General features: G+C 37.9%; 1 protein-coding gene across 3 annotated transcripts in view; it reads right to left on the reverse strand.

Annotated features, from left to right (window-relative positions):
* Positions 1-13,933, reverse strand: part of FBXL17 (F-box and leucine rich repeat protein 17) — a 294,482-nt gene that overhangs the window by 182,462 nt on the left and 98,087 nt on the right. For all 3 annotated transcript variants that reach the window (XM_071580976.1, XM_071580978.1, XM_071580977.1), the window contains exon 6: positions 8,802-8,932. In XM_071580976.1, coding sequence (XP_071437077.1) covers positions 8,802-8,932 — 131 coding nt within the window. The remainder of the gene's footprint in view (positions 1-8,801; positions 8,933-13,933) is intronic.

Consider the following 13,933-nt stretch of genomic DNA (forward strand, 5'->3'; position numbering starts at 1 on the left):
GCACCATCTTCCTCTTCAAGCTGACCACAACTCCCCAAAGGTACCTTAAATTTCCACATCCTTCACAAGTCAGTAATCACTGGTTAATCTTGAAGTCTCAACACAAGAAATAATTACATTTATAACATCACAGAAAATTCAGCATATACCAGCCCTCTTTGGTTTTAACAGAAGAAAAAGGGAGGGATTGCTGAGTTAACCAACTAGAATCAAAGACAATTAGAATGCAGCATCTGACACATTTCCTGTTTATATGATGGCATGATCCCACCAATAATATGAGTCTCATGCTCACCTCCACCAAAAAAAAATCAAAAGAAGAAACAAAAACCCAAACCAAACAAAAACACGCAAAATCCCCCCAAACAAAAACACAACGAAACCAACCAACCAAAGAAAACCACTCACCAAACAATTGCAAATTGTTTAATTTGGAGCTTAAAACCCACGTAGAAAGAAATAGCCCAGAGCAAATTTAGAACATGGTTATGTTCCTTTCAAAGGGTATTTATAATGGATATATGACAGACTCTAAACAACATAGTCAGTGCAGTACATCATTAAGACAGACATTCTTCTTTCATTTTTTCAGGTACTGTGTCTATTCTGACTGCATAGTGAATGACAGGCTGCAACCTCAGAATGCGATGGTAATTGCAATAAAATTGACATCTTTTCTGGGCCCTAATAGGTTGGATTTTTTATTTTTCTGTACTACTTGAAATTATAACACTGGAAATATTTTATCTGTACAGAAATTATATATATACAAAACCTTTTAGTTTTCATGATGCAAAAAGGAATCAGATTTGTAACACACTGTCATTTCCATGCCTTCAGGGAACATTGCATTTTCTTAATTTCTGGAGGGAATGTCATAGAGAAAATCATCAAGCCACATTTTGTGTCAAGTCTGCCATTTTTAATTATTAGCAACCAAGTCCAAGAAATTTCTCCTTTGGTTTAACAAGTGCATACCAATCTTCCAGAATTTTTTTTTATGCCACAACTCATAAAATTGTTTAGGCTGATGCTAGTCTCTTGCACTAAATTAACAACTAATCACAGGAGATATTTATCATCTCGAGTTTTTTACATGAGAATTGTCAGACTTAATCACCCTCCTCATATTTTCACTATTTACAGAGCTTCATTTATCCTACATTTCAGCAGTGTGACAACAGTGGACTATTCTCCCAATCTTCCAAGTATGTAAAGAAAGATAAAAGTTTGGAAAATCATGTCAAGAGCTTGAAAGTTTTACTCTCTCTGATAACATCCATTTCCACCAGAAAATGATTCCTAAAAAACTGTTTATCCAGTTGTAGAGATAAGTGGAATTAGCAGGCTAAAACCTCAACAAATGGAAAGTTACACTTAATTATATAAAATGCATTCTGATTTTTATCATTGGTTGAAGTCTGCAGGCAGTATGAGCATATCTGTTCCAATCAAATGCTTGTAAAAGTTAATTTCTTTGATAACAGCAATGAAGAAACTGTTCCCAGATGCCTTTATAATGAGGGTTCAGGGCACTTAACTAGAAGCTGAAAGGACTAGACTCTGGTAAGGTCAGTGATTTGGGGGATAACTGCTAGGATATGTGTTGAATCACATCCATTTTTTTTTCCAGACACTTGAAGACTGGATTGATGAGTAACAAACCATTTAACACAAAGTTAGAGAGAATGGCACAAATATATGGCCACTGCTCTGTTCTGTGGGAAGTTCATCTTGCACCATTGGCCATTGCACAACGAGAGGAAAACTAAACCATGTAAGACACTGTGGGGATGCATTTACAATACCTGGAATGGATAAAGTCCCGCCAGAAATGGATTTGTAAAGAAAATCAACAAGCCACTGATAATGCTTTAACAACTGATGTTTTTAATGTTGTTTGAATGTACAAAATTATTGTTAAAATGTCTTTTTGCAAAGTCACTGCTTCACCTTCCCAGAAGACCTTGGGATACGCTGTTATCTCAGGAGTCTGGAGGAAGGTTCCGACATGCTGTTACATGAAACCCCCTCCTACTGAATGTAAACCCCCTTTATTCCCCTTGGCCCAGAGTCAAACCCCCTCTTGTTTCCTGTTGGTGGGTTTGGATCCCTCCAAGGTCCATATAAACCCCTGACCAGCAATAAACTCTCTCTTTTCCTCCTCCCTCTCTGGTGGTCTCTGTGTGTCCTTCTCAGGGGCTCTCAGGGACCACGAGGTCAGGGAAGGCAGGGAGCACATTTCCTTCTGGGTAATGGAATAACCTCCAGGACCAGGAGAATCATCCACACTGTTGCAGATTTTATCCCACAACAGACAGCACCAACATGGCAGAAGGAACCTGGCAGAAACAAGACACCAACTCCACTGAAATAAGGCACAGGTGACAACTCTCAAGGAGAAAACACTGCAGCACAAACGTGGCCACAGTGCCCAGAGAACCACAGAGATCGTGCCCTGTGGAGGAGGATCCATGCTTGGAGCAAACTGTTTTTTATGGACTGTGTGTCATGGAAGAGGCCCACGCTGGAGCAGCCCTAGAGGGCTGCAGGCCATGGGAAGACACACTCTGGAGCAGCCTGTGAGGGAGCACAGCCTGTGGAAAGCTGTGGTGAGGTAACTTTAGATGGGTGCCAGGTGCCCATCCACCCACTGCTCATCAGCCTCCTCAGTAGGACAAGGGGGCACGGGCTCAAGCTCTCCCAGGGGAAATTGAAGTTGGAGAGCAGAAAAAATTCTTTCCAGAGAGAGACATCAGGCATTGGAATGGGCTGCCCAGAGAGGGGGTGGATTCCCCATCCCTGGAGGTTTTTAAACTGAGATTGGCCGTGGCACTGAGTGCCATGATCTGGTAAAGGGACTGGAGCTGGACCAAGGGTTGGACTGGATGATCTCAGAGGTCTCTTCCAACCCAATCCATTCTATGATTCTGTGAGTCTCAGCAGGACAAGTAAAAAAATAAGATGAAAAAGATAAGGATAAGGACATCGCTCATCAGGTATGACCATGTGCAAAACAGATTTGATTTGGAGAAACTGGCCTGATTGCCAATTAGGCAGAGCAAGATAATGAGAAACAAGAACAAATTTAATACCATCTCAGCTGCTTCTTTTTCTTGGTCAAAGTTTACCCCAAACTCCTATGCCTCTTCCCCCAGAAAACAGCAGGGCAATGGGAAATGTTGGAGTCAGTTCATAATGATTTGTCTCTGCTGCTCCCTCCTCCTCATGCTCTTCCCCTGTGGGGCTCTCATCTCACATTAACCCACTACTTTGGACTAATCACAAAGGTTTATTTTTAATTTTTTTCCCCATAATCACTTAAAAAAAGGAATACAGAATGTAAAGTAGATAAAGAAAATTGGCATCCTTAAGTGAATTCTTTGTCCAACTTCTATGCTTTGTTCTGAATTTAAAAAAAAACCCTGACAGTCAGTCTCAAATCATTTTACAAAACACATCTGCAGGGTGAAGCAAATTTTCTACTAAATTTAATTAAAAAGTATGACATTCAAAAGAGTAAGTAATTTTAAAAGTAAAACTGATTTGTGTTACATTATATAAGTTTTTGTGGAGTTCAAGTTTTTTAATCTAGCTGACTAAACATCTGATAAATATGCAAAGAACACAAAGCAGATCATCTTTCAGATAACACTGAATGGATGAAATTAAATTCTAATTAAGAAATGCTAGTATTCACCTGGAATGTTTCATGACAAATACCATGTGGAAGTACAGTTACTCTTCTGGAAGACTCGACTATATCCACAAATCCAGATTATACAAAATTACAAGAATAAGTATCAGTGCTCCTGAAGCATATTCTCACTTCATTCAGAACTAAGGTGATGAATACTAAGCTGCTGTATTAGCATTTGCAGTCCTCACAATTAAAATGGACATTCTTGCTTAAGCAAAAATGTAGGCAAGCTGAAAACTTCATAATTTTTATTTTATAACTTTATTAAAATAATGTTCACATCAAATATGCAGACACTTTTAATTTCAGGGAGAGAAAATGAATTCTGCTATTCTTCCAGAAAATAATTCTAGTGTTCACTAATCTTGCATTTTATTGAAAACAAGCTGTAAGGACTGAGATACTATTTCGATGCCCACTTGGCTAATGAAATGCTGGGGATAAACACAGTTAGCTAATTATCTGCTAGACCACCTTCATTATTGTATCCACTGCTCACAACACACCCAGGTCACAGCAGATTCTCCCCATGCTGCTTACACAGGTTTACATGGCAGGCAGGCAAAACAAAATTTTAAACACTTCTCTACTGTACAAAAGGCCACATTAACAATTTACTCTGCTAAATAACAATGTAGAAACCCCTACGTGGTCTGTGCTTACAACTCCCAGTCCTGGGAAATTGATGCTGCAGGAGTGACCCAGCAGAATAAGACGGATGCGAATTCTCCTTTCTCCTGACTCTACTGCTGTGCAAACAGTTTGGTTCTCAGGCTCCTGGTTTGGCTTCCAACCACCACCATGTTTCCACTGAATTTCTTCCACATATTGACTCCCTGAGTACTCTCCCTGTGAAATGCCTGTATTCTCAGGTTCCTCTGTCTTCGACTCCAACCACAATCCTCACCAACAAATTTTAATTATTACAGTATGGGTAGACTGTCCCATTACACCAGTGACTCCAGTTTATCCACAGTGAATTTTCATGGAAGCACAAAAGAAGAACAGCAGTTTTCTCAGAGCTGGAACATTTAGACCCAATCCAGGTTTTTCACCTGTGCTGAAAGCTTGGGGAGGGGCACATTAATGCTCCTCCTGCCCCACATCAGTAACCAGACATAAGAGGGAGGGAAGCGATCCCACTCCAAGGTCATTAAGCAACACTGCTCCCTGTTTCACTGTGCCATGGAGATAGTGCATAGCTGCCCCACATCACAGCCACAGCTTACTCCCAGCAACTTCCAGATGCTCTGCAAATCTCAGCACCTGTTATCAAAGTCACCTACAAAGTGTGCAATAAATTATATGAAAAAATACAAGTCCCTTGAGACATTTTTACAAGAACATTTGGCACCACCTACAGAGGAAGGACCAAAGTTTTTGAATGGCTGGGAAAATATTGTCCTTTGACTGCAAAAATCAGTCAATGATTTTGTAGTGCAGGTGAAATTTTATCCTGAGTGCCATGGCACCAAAAAATCTCACTGTCGCTGTAGATAAAGTTCCTTACCTTATCTGCATTATTCCCTGCACCATGATGTTTCTTAGAAGAACCACGGAAAAGGGACTGGCAAACGTCCTCTACACAAATATTTCACTAAGGGAATGTTTTAGTAAGAAGATGGCTGAATCAAGCAGAAACACTCTCAAGACTTCACAGTCACTGCACAGCTTTTAAATGTCTATTTCTAGGTGAATTACATAATACAGACATTGAAGCGAAGAGCAACTCTTAGTCCACAGTGATAAGAGTCACAAAAAAAGATTATCTGCTGTTTGCTCCCTGATCATTATGGATATAATATATAGCAGATGTTTCTCAAACTATTAAAAAAATCACACACCCCTGAAAACTGCCAGCACATCATACTACACTTCCTGAATCCCCCATGAGATTTATTTCTGGATGTTCTATTTTTATTGCATCAATTGAAATTCAAAAGAACATGGGCAGTGACCATAAAAACGACTTCAAGGTGGAAAGGTTACTTAAGGCAAGCTTCAGAGTGTGTCATTCACCTCACAGAGAACTCAATCCTCTCCAATTGCAAAGACTTGATATACAAAAAGAATTTGCAACTTTCATTTTGCTCATATTTGAAAGAAGTAGTAAGATGGTTTCTATACTAAACTTAACCAACATGATAAATAGTACACGAATCTTTTGAGTGAGTTGCAGCACAGAAATCATTACCTTAGATTACTTTAATAGGTCTTTTTCTAACCTTGCTTAACTCTCAACTTTTAGAAACCTCTATACAAGTTACTACAAGAGACCTCTTTTCCTTTCAGTCTAAAGCTCACGTCAAGAGTATCTCAACTGAACATACTGAAGATTATTTTTTGCCTTAGGTAAAAATCAATTATTTTCCATAGCTCCACATAAGCTTTTTCGATACCTACTTCCAAAAGAAAAGAGAGCTTCTACCAAAACAAATAACTTCTCATTAGTTCTTGTATGTGCGAAAGAACCACAGCACCAAAACTCTTAGCAAATGCCTGCCATGCAGAGACCTTACACTCTGAAAGTTTCAGTTATTTAAGAAGGAATGTAACGATCCCAGCATTAGCTCTAACACCATGTCAGAAGTAAGAGAGGGCTGTAAGTGCTGTAGGGTCAGAGCCTTGCTTATGGGAAGAAGTTTAATCCATTTCTAGGTCCAATAATGAAATGTAAAATGAAGTTTTAAAAGCAGCAACTTCTGCTGTAAAACCAACCAATAATCAACTCCTTTAAGAGACACTTCATAGATATGTCTTTATATTACACTGGTATTTTGAAAACTTTCTGGTTTTCTTTTACCCTTGGTATTCTGCACAAAGAAGTGGAGAAAGGTGGTTTTCCAAGGCTTAAAAGAAGCCCAAACTAGTCTGGAGAGTGAACAAGAACGCATCCTATTATGTCTGAGATCTGGAATACAAGTCCTATGCAGCTGGACTTCACCAGTAGGTGTGTTTGACAATGGGGGTGGGAGGGAGGTGGTGGAGCTGATCTCTGTTTGAAATCCAAGAATCAGAAAAACCATTAGAGTGCTGCTATCTCATGTGTTGGAAACAATAACAAACAAAAGGATAACTCAGAGGTATCAACAGGCAGAATCTCCTCCGACATCTCCTCTTACTAGGGGCAGCAAATGGCATCAAATAAAAAAATTAATAAAAGATTAATCTTAAATAATTAATAAATTTGTTTCTTGAGTTTAAACTAACTTGTGCTTTAACGCAAGGTAAGCATCTGAACAGTCCTGTGAACTTCTGAAGGATCACCTGTATCCTCAAAGTGAATATGCTCAAAACACTCTGCAGAATTAATGTTTACTCCAATAAAGCCCAGTGGTTGGATCATGTTCCCTTTACATAATTTTCAGCAATTCTTAATTGAGCATTTAGGAGGAGCAGAGAAAACCACTTCATTCATTATTTGGAGTTTCATGACACTTGCTAAATAGGAAAAATATTTGAATTGTTGACAGACTGCCTATGAATGAGACTTAACAAAGGCATTAGTTATTGTCTAAGTTCTCTCTGTTCATTTCTAGCTAGAAGCTACTTCAAATAGCCAGACTTAAGCTGTTGGAAAAAGGACTGGCAAGTACGATCGGAACTAAACATAAAATAGAAAAAGCCAAAGAGACAAAAGTCAACAAACTAAAAGTTACAAACAGCAGCAGGTTATCTGTCACTGCTGGAAAAGGTTTCCTTTTCTTACTAAGCTTTGTAATTCTTATATTTAAAATTCATACTGAGATGAAATTTTACAGGAACATGCACCGAATGAAAATATATACATATTATTCCAGTAATTCTAGTAAAGTATTATGAAGAACAGTTTGACAGCAGTTTGAATCATACGTAACAAATTGCCATACTCAAAACATTCATGCAGACAGGTATAGATTCCTAAGTGCTTTAATTAAAACCTGAAAACTGCTTGTCTTTCAAATTTACATTTTTATTCTCATTATTTTTTCTAGGTTATACTAAAGTTTTCCACTACAGTAACCTTATTCTGCATATGAAAATAGGGCCCTACTGACAAAATGATGTGAGGGAAGGCAATGCCTTCAAACGCAATGAAATTACATTAAAGGTCTGAGCTAAACTGACAAAACCAAAAAAAAGTGTCTTAAAGGTTAAAGGAGTTAAGGTAAAAGTTTAGTGGTGCTTCCCAACACGTTGTAATTTTAGTACTTTTAGAACACTACACTTTCCCCAAGGTCTGAGCTCATCTACACTTTAGCAGAGCCTTAAATATTTCTGAAAACAAAACAAACAAAAAAAAAGGAATCGAGAAAGAAGTAGAATTCCTAGAACACATTATACTGGTGTATATGAAATTATTTTAGAACCTCTCTCTAAGTATCTCTTTTCTTTTGTTTAAAGCACCAGTTTTAATAAACCCATCTGTGCACCCTCAGGTACCAGCTTTACTCAGTTTCCTTAGTTTAAAAGAACATGTTCACTTTTAAAATTCTCGGTATTTTTTATTCTTCATCTGATCTGTGGTATAACTGTACATCCTCTATGTGCATTTACTCAATGTTAAAATAAATTACTTGATCAAAACACCAGAACAGAGTAGTACAGGGGATATTCTGGTCCAAAGGACAAGACTACAGTAATAACTCAGTTATTCTTCCAGCCTTATTCTCCAAAACAACCCAAAACCTTGTGATTTTCTAAAAATACAGGAATTCCACTATTTAACTCACAAGTAACTTATTTTTACTTATATAGTAAAAATACATATGTTTCATTGTTTGTGTGCACTTCAAGCTGTTTAAATCCCAGATACACACTGACGGAGTCACAACAGCAGATGAACATTTCCATCACAGGTGGCGCTGAGCACATTCCCGTGAAATCCACAGGAAAAGGATCAGTGCTGCCATCCAGCCACAACTAAACTTTCCTCCACAACAGAAACAGGCAAACACTCTGTAAAATATGTGTCTAAATTATTTACCCCAAACAAGCACTCAGGAAACACTGCTTGCTTTAGTTGATCTCCTCAGACCCCCAAGGCACCAAAAATTATTCTCAACTAATGTAACGAGTTAAATTTGCATTATACTGATATTGGACACCATAATGAAGTTACCTGTCATTAATGATCCAGTTCAGACACAGATTGAGAGAATTAAGGTTCTTGCATCTCTTTACTATTTCCATCACTGTTTCATTGTCCAGTTCTGTGATGTGACGCAGATCCAAGCTGGAAAGATTTCTCAGCTGTTGAGACAAACATGAGAGAAAGAAATAACCTGAAATTCATTCACATACGTCACTGTTGTAAAAACTGTCAAAATTTTTGGAAGCATGTCTGGCATGTGCAAGTTAGCCAACAAAGACATGATTACCGTATCTTTCCAACAAAGCAAACACATCAGAGGTATTCACAGAATCAAACTTGAGAAAATTTGGAATTCAGGCACTCAGTTACTGCATAAAACCCAGACACTCTCACTCAAGGGGCAATGGTGTGTGGCTCGGCTTCGCGAACGCAGATTTGGGAAGGGCTCTCCCCACGTGCCCTTCCAGCCTGCACAGTGGATGTTTTAGGTGAGGCTCAGCGTGCACAGAACTGGCCCCACCATTTCAGTCCCAAGGTCCATCTGCCACGGCCGAGCGAGCTTGGACAGTGACAGGGAAGTCTCCTCAGGACTAGAACCTACAGCACCCGGCATTTCCCAGGAGGTCTCCCGTCCAAGTACTAATCCGGGGCTGACCCTGTTTAGCTTCCGAGATCTGACAGGATCGGATGTCAGGGAGGCATTTAACGGTCATACAATAAAGGCCAAAACCTTCCTCTTCTTAACTGCATGAAGTGTAAGATACCACAGTAAAATATCAACTCATTTAACTGTAACTAAAACAAGGCATGGAAGGAAAGGAATGGCACATTTGTGCTTAGGTTGAAATGCATGATATCAATCATCCCAGAGTATAAGGCTTTCAAACTAAGTAAATATTACAAACTCCCTGGAAAATCCCGTATTTATACTTAGTCTCACATGCACAGTTATCAAGAATAGCTTGGATATTCTGAACAATGAAAGTTAAGATTCACAACACTGTGTGATTAAGATTTGTGCAGATCAACATGATTTATTACTACTGTAAATCATTCTAATGTCCTTCAAAAGCAAACTCTCTTACTCATGGATGCAAAGAAGAAAATTTTTACAGATTTCTCCACTGTCAATTTAGTCATAATAACCTCCAAGTACTGTTTGCTTTTAAAGCTCTCTGAAATAAGTTCTGCTATACTCTGAAAAATAATTGCATTAGGCAATATTGACACTTTAATTAAATTTACCCTCCCTATAAGAGAGGAAAAATAATCCTCATCAGTGATTTAGGTCACTAAGGATTTGATTAGGTAAAGGCAATACAACTCAGATCATATAATTGGCCCACTTCAGTAGTTAATTATTAAGTCAATGTATTTGGGGTGGAAGGAGAGTTGAGGGGAGCAAAAAGGAAAAGGAAAAAGAGAGGACTTCAAATGTAGGCAACCTTTTATAGAAACCAGTGCATTGGTGTTTTGTTCCTGAAGCTTTTAACAGTCTCCAAACTAAAGCTGAAGATAAACTACATACTGATTCCAAAAATTCTGCAGAACAAGCATAAAATTAAGGACTCTGACCTCTGAGTCTGTAGAATATTTCTATAGAAAGTAGGACAATAACATTCCTATTATTAGGATTCCACCACAGGAATACTGTGGAAGTGCTTGCTGTATTCCCACTGAAACTCAGAAAATCCTGTCTGGCTATCAGGGCGCAGAGCACACAGTGATTGATGCTGTGTTGGTAAAACACACACCTTTTACAGGCTGTGCCTCTGCATTTTGCACATGCTGCTCTAGCACCAAGTTTAAAGGCCTGACCTTCTGTGTTCCCAAAAAGCTCATAACCAACCTCCCACTTTTTCCTGCATAAATGACAGGAAGGTGAGGCTTACAGCAACCTTAGTTTTACTCACCTTCATACAGCTACTCATATTAGAAATTTCAGCCTTTAGGTTATGTTGGCAATAACGTGGCCCATGCCCATGGCACAGAAAATACACTTGGTGAGCAACAGTGAGCATGTTCTGTGACAGTAAACACATATTTACCAGGAGATCTCAAAGACAAGGAGGAATCTTGCGTCCCTTCATGACAACACCATCCTTACAAACAGATGACAACACTGGTGATTCTTCTGCCATTATTACTTAGAGAGTAAGCCCCATGAATTTACAGGGAGGAATCAATGCATGGAGAGGGGTCAGTGCTTGTTTAAAAAGTGCCTAAATAACATGGGTTCAAATTAGGCAAGAGATAACAGTGTATTACCTACCTCAATGATGAATGCAGAATTTGTGTTTTCCCAGGAAAAAAAAAAACCCTTTGTACTGCATGGGTAGAATCAAAACCTAAACTGAATTACTACTGACCAAATTAATAGGATTTTCAAGGCAGATTTTTATCCTTTCCCACCACAGGAGAATACTAATAATACTCCATCATTATATTCAATACACAAAAGCTCAACCATCACTTTTTTACTGTCACACTCCATTTTAAACAGCCCACCTGGCACCTGACCCACTTTTTATCAGGCACAACACACTCTATTCAGAAAACCTTCCTGTCTTTGAAGAGGCTGCTTCAGGTTGATACATACACAGGTACAATTTGGTCTGTACAACCTCCTGTTGCCATTTCAGATGTGTGAATGACTTTCGAGACCTGCAGAACATTCCCTCCATCACATTCCCTCCATCAACATGATTTTGGATCAATTGAATATGACAGGTGGAAAGAATCTCTTTGACTATTTAAGTCAGAAGTAGCAACATCTTATTACCACTGAGAGAATAGTTATAAATGTGTATGTAACAATATTTCAATTAAAAGGAAAGACAGAAATCTTAATGATAAATTTCCTGTATTTTAATGAAAAAAATAATTTCAAAGGGTTAATGCTACAATGCTGCAATCACTATTGTTATTAAAAAATTACAAGAGAAAAAATAGGTAAGTTTTACACTCTACCTCTAACCCTCACAGATAAAAGTAGTATGATATTAAAAAAAAACCCCAAACTTCCCTAAAGAAGACAACTGGACAGTTCAGATATTTGCATCTTCATTTGTAAATCTTGAGATTAAAATAGCACACTTCTAAATAGCAATTTTTTTCTACAAAAAGAGGATATTCTGTGACTTAAATACTCAATCTTAGAGCACTAGGATGCATAAAGTTTTTTCCTTTTGTTTGTTTTTTTTAATCAAAACCCATTTTGTTCATACAGTGATACCATTTTATTGAGCAACTTCAGGGCCACTCTTCTGCAGATATTCACACTTCAACTCTTAATTTTACAGCTCTGCAAAGAATGTTCAGCGAGAGCAGAATTTAAACTTTGAACTCAGCTCCATCAGGCAAAACGTTTCAACAGAATAAGGAATATTTAAGGTGACAATAAAACAGTGCATGCAAATAGCAGAGAGAGGGCTTAAAAATACGAACCTTCTGGATCTTCTGGATCTCAAATATGTCCAAATCCTTTTCATCCAATATTTTTTATTGGTTGGTTTAAATGAAATTTTATGCCTATTGATATAATTAAAGACTCAGAGGTTATCACACTATTGATATGCCTGAATATTCTGGAATTCCTAAGATTTTTATCCTGACTACTGGAACATGTAATATTAAAATACCTGTAATGCTTTAGATGATGAAAATTACTATTACCATTGGGATCACAGATCATTTTTCATTGGGGGCGTATCAACTCCTGTGAATATTTAGCTGTTACTGCAGGGGATTACTAATGTAATGGGTATTCACTTTTCTTCCCCCTGCATGATTCCATAATTCCTGTAGGGATATGCTGCCTTAAAAATCACAGAATAGGGTGGAATCATGGAACCTTTCAGGTTAGAGAAGGACTTTAACCCGAGCCCAACTGAAACCAAAAACTGCCAAGGCCACCACTAAACAATTAAAATAAGATTAGTCCTCTTCAGTACGACAACCAAATTATTTCTGAAGGAAAGTGCTTGTAAGGACTTAATGAGCTTTAAACCCGCATCTTGTGTTAATTGAGCTTAATTTTCTTGACACTGTCTGTGTATAGACACCTTCAGGGAACTGTTCTCTGACTTAAGTTCCCCAAAACAAATGTATGATCAGAGGAAATTAAAAACAGCAATCTGAAAAAAATGTAAGCTACATTCTTTTTATTATTATGTCAGTAAAATCTATAAACTACTTTTTAAAGAGTCACATGCATTAATTTTCACTGAAGAGCTGCTGTACCTGAACTGTAAGACTAAGACATACTGTGATCCTGAAACAGTAATCACACATGATTTAAAGAATTGGAAAATGATTGAATAGTTACAGAGGAGACTATTTTCCCACAGATTGATTCAGAGCTCTGCATGTTAACAAGTTTTAATTTCATTTCTAAAGCACTGCAAAACCTTGAGGTCCCTCTGCTTAAATAAGAAACACACAATCACAACCTGTGTGACAAGCACAGAGTTTTAATTTGCATCACTTACAAAAAACAAAATAGAAGGTTTGTTTTGAGGAGTTTAGGTATTTCTGAAAAAACAATGCCTTAGAAAAGGGAGTTGAAAGTATATGTTAATTAAGGAAATAAACTTATGGAATAGATTCCCTTGTTTTGTAATATACCACAAAGAACACAATAGGAGAGTGAACAACATTCCTATTGCAGCTCCACTCTGTTTCCAAGATGTCCCATAACAATAATTTGGGTTTATTTGATTTATTGCATGCATACTTTTTGGCAAGTTATGCTACAAAAACAAATATATTGCCCTCCTTTCTGGCTTTAAGATGCATTGTAGGGGAGGTACTTGCACACACAGACAAACTGCACATACAGCACCTGCATTACAAGACTCATTTCCAGACTGTAAACTATAATAGTTGCTGCAGAACAACATTACAGCTGAGTCACAGTTTACATCTTTGCATTATCTGCTCTCAAGTACTTCTAATAAACTTCTTTTTTGGTGGGGTGGATGTGGAGGAGGGAGTTTCAGACCCACAAAACTGAAAACAAACCCTTTCAACCATGCAACCAGTCTTCTCTGCAATGCCTTTTTCACTTCATTGAAAGAAATGGTGGCTGGGAACAGCCATTAGATTCTTCAAAATAAAGAAAAGAATCTCTTAGGAGGAAAACAGTTCACTCAACAAAG

This window comes from Pithys albifrons, chromosome Z (assembly GCF_047495875.1).
Source record: "Pithys albifrons albifrons isolate INPA30051 chromosome Z, PitAlb_v1, whole genome shotgun sequence".
Classification (NCBI taxonomy): Eukaryota; Metazoa; Chordata; class Aves; order Passeriformes; family Thamnophilidae; genus Pithys; species Pithys albifrons.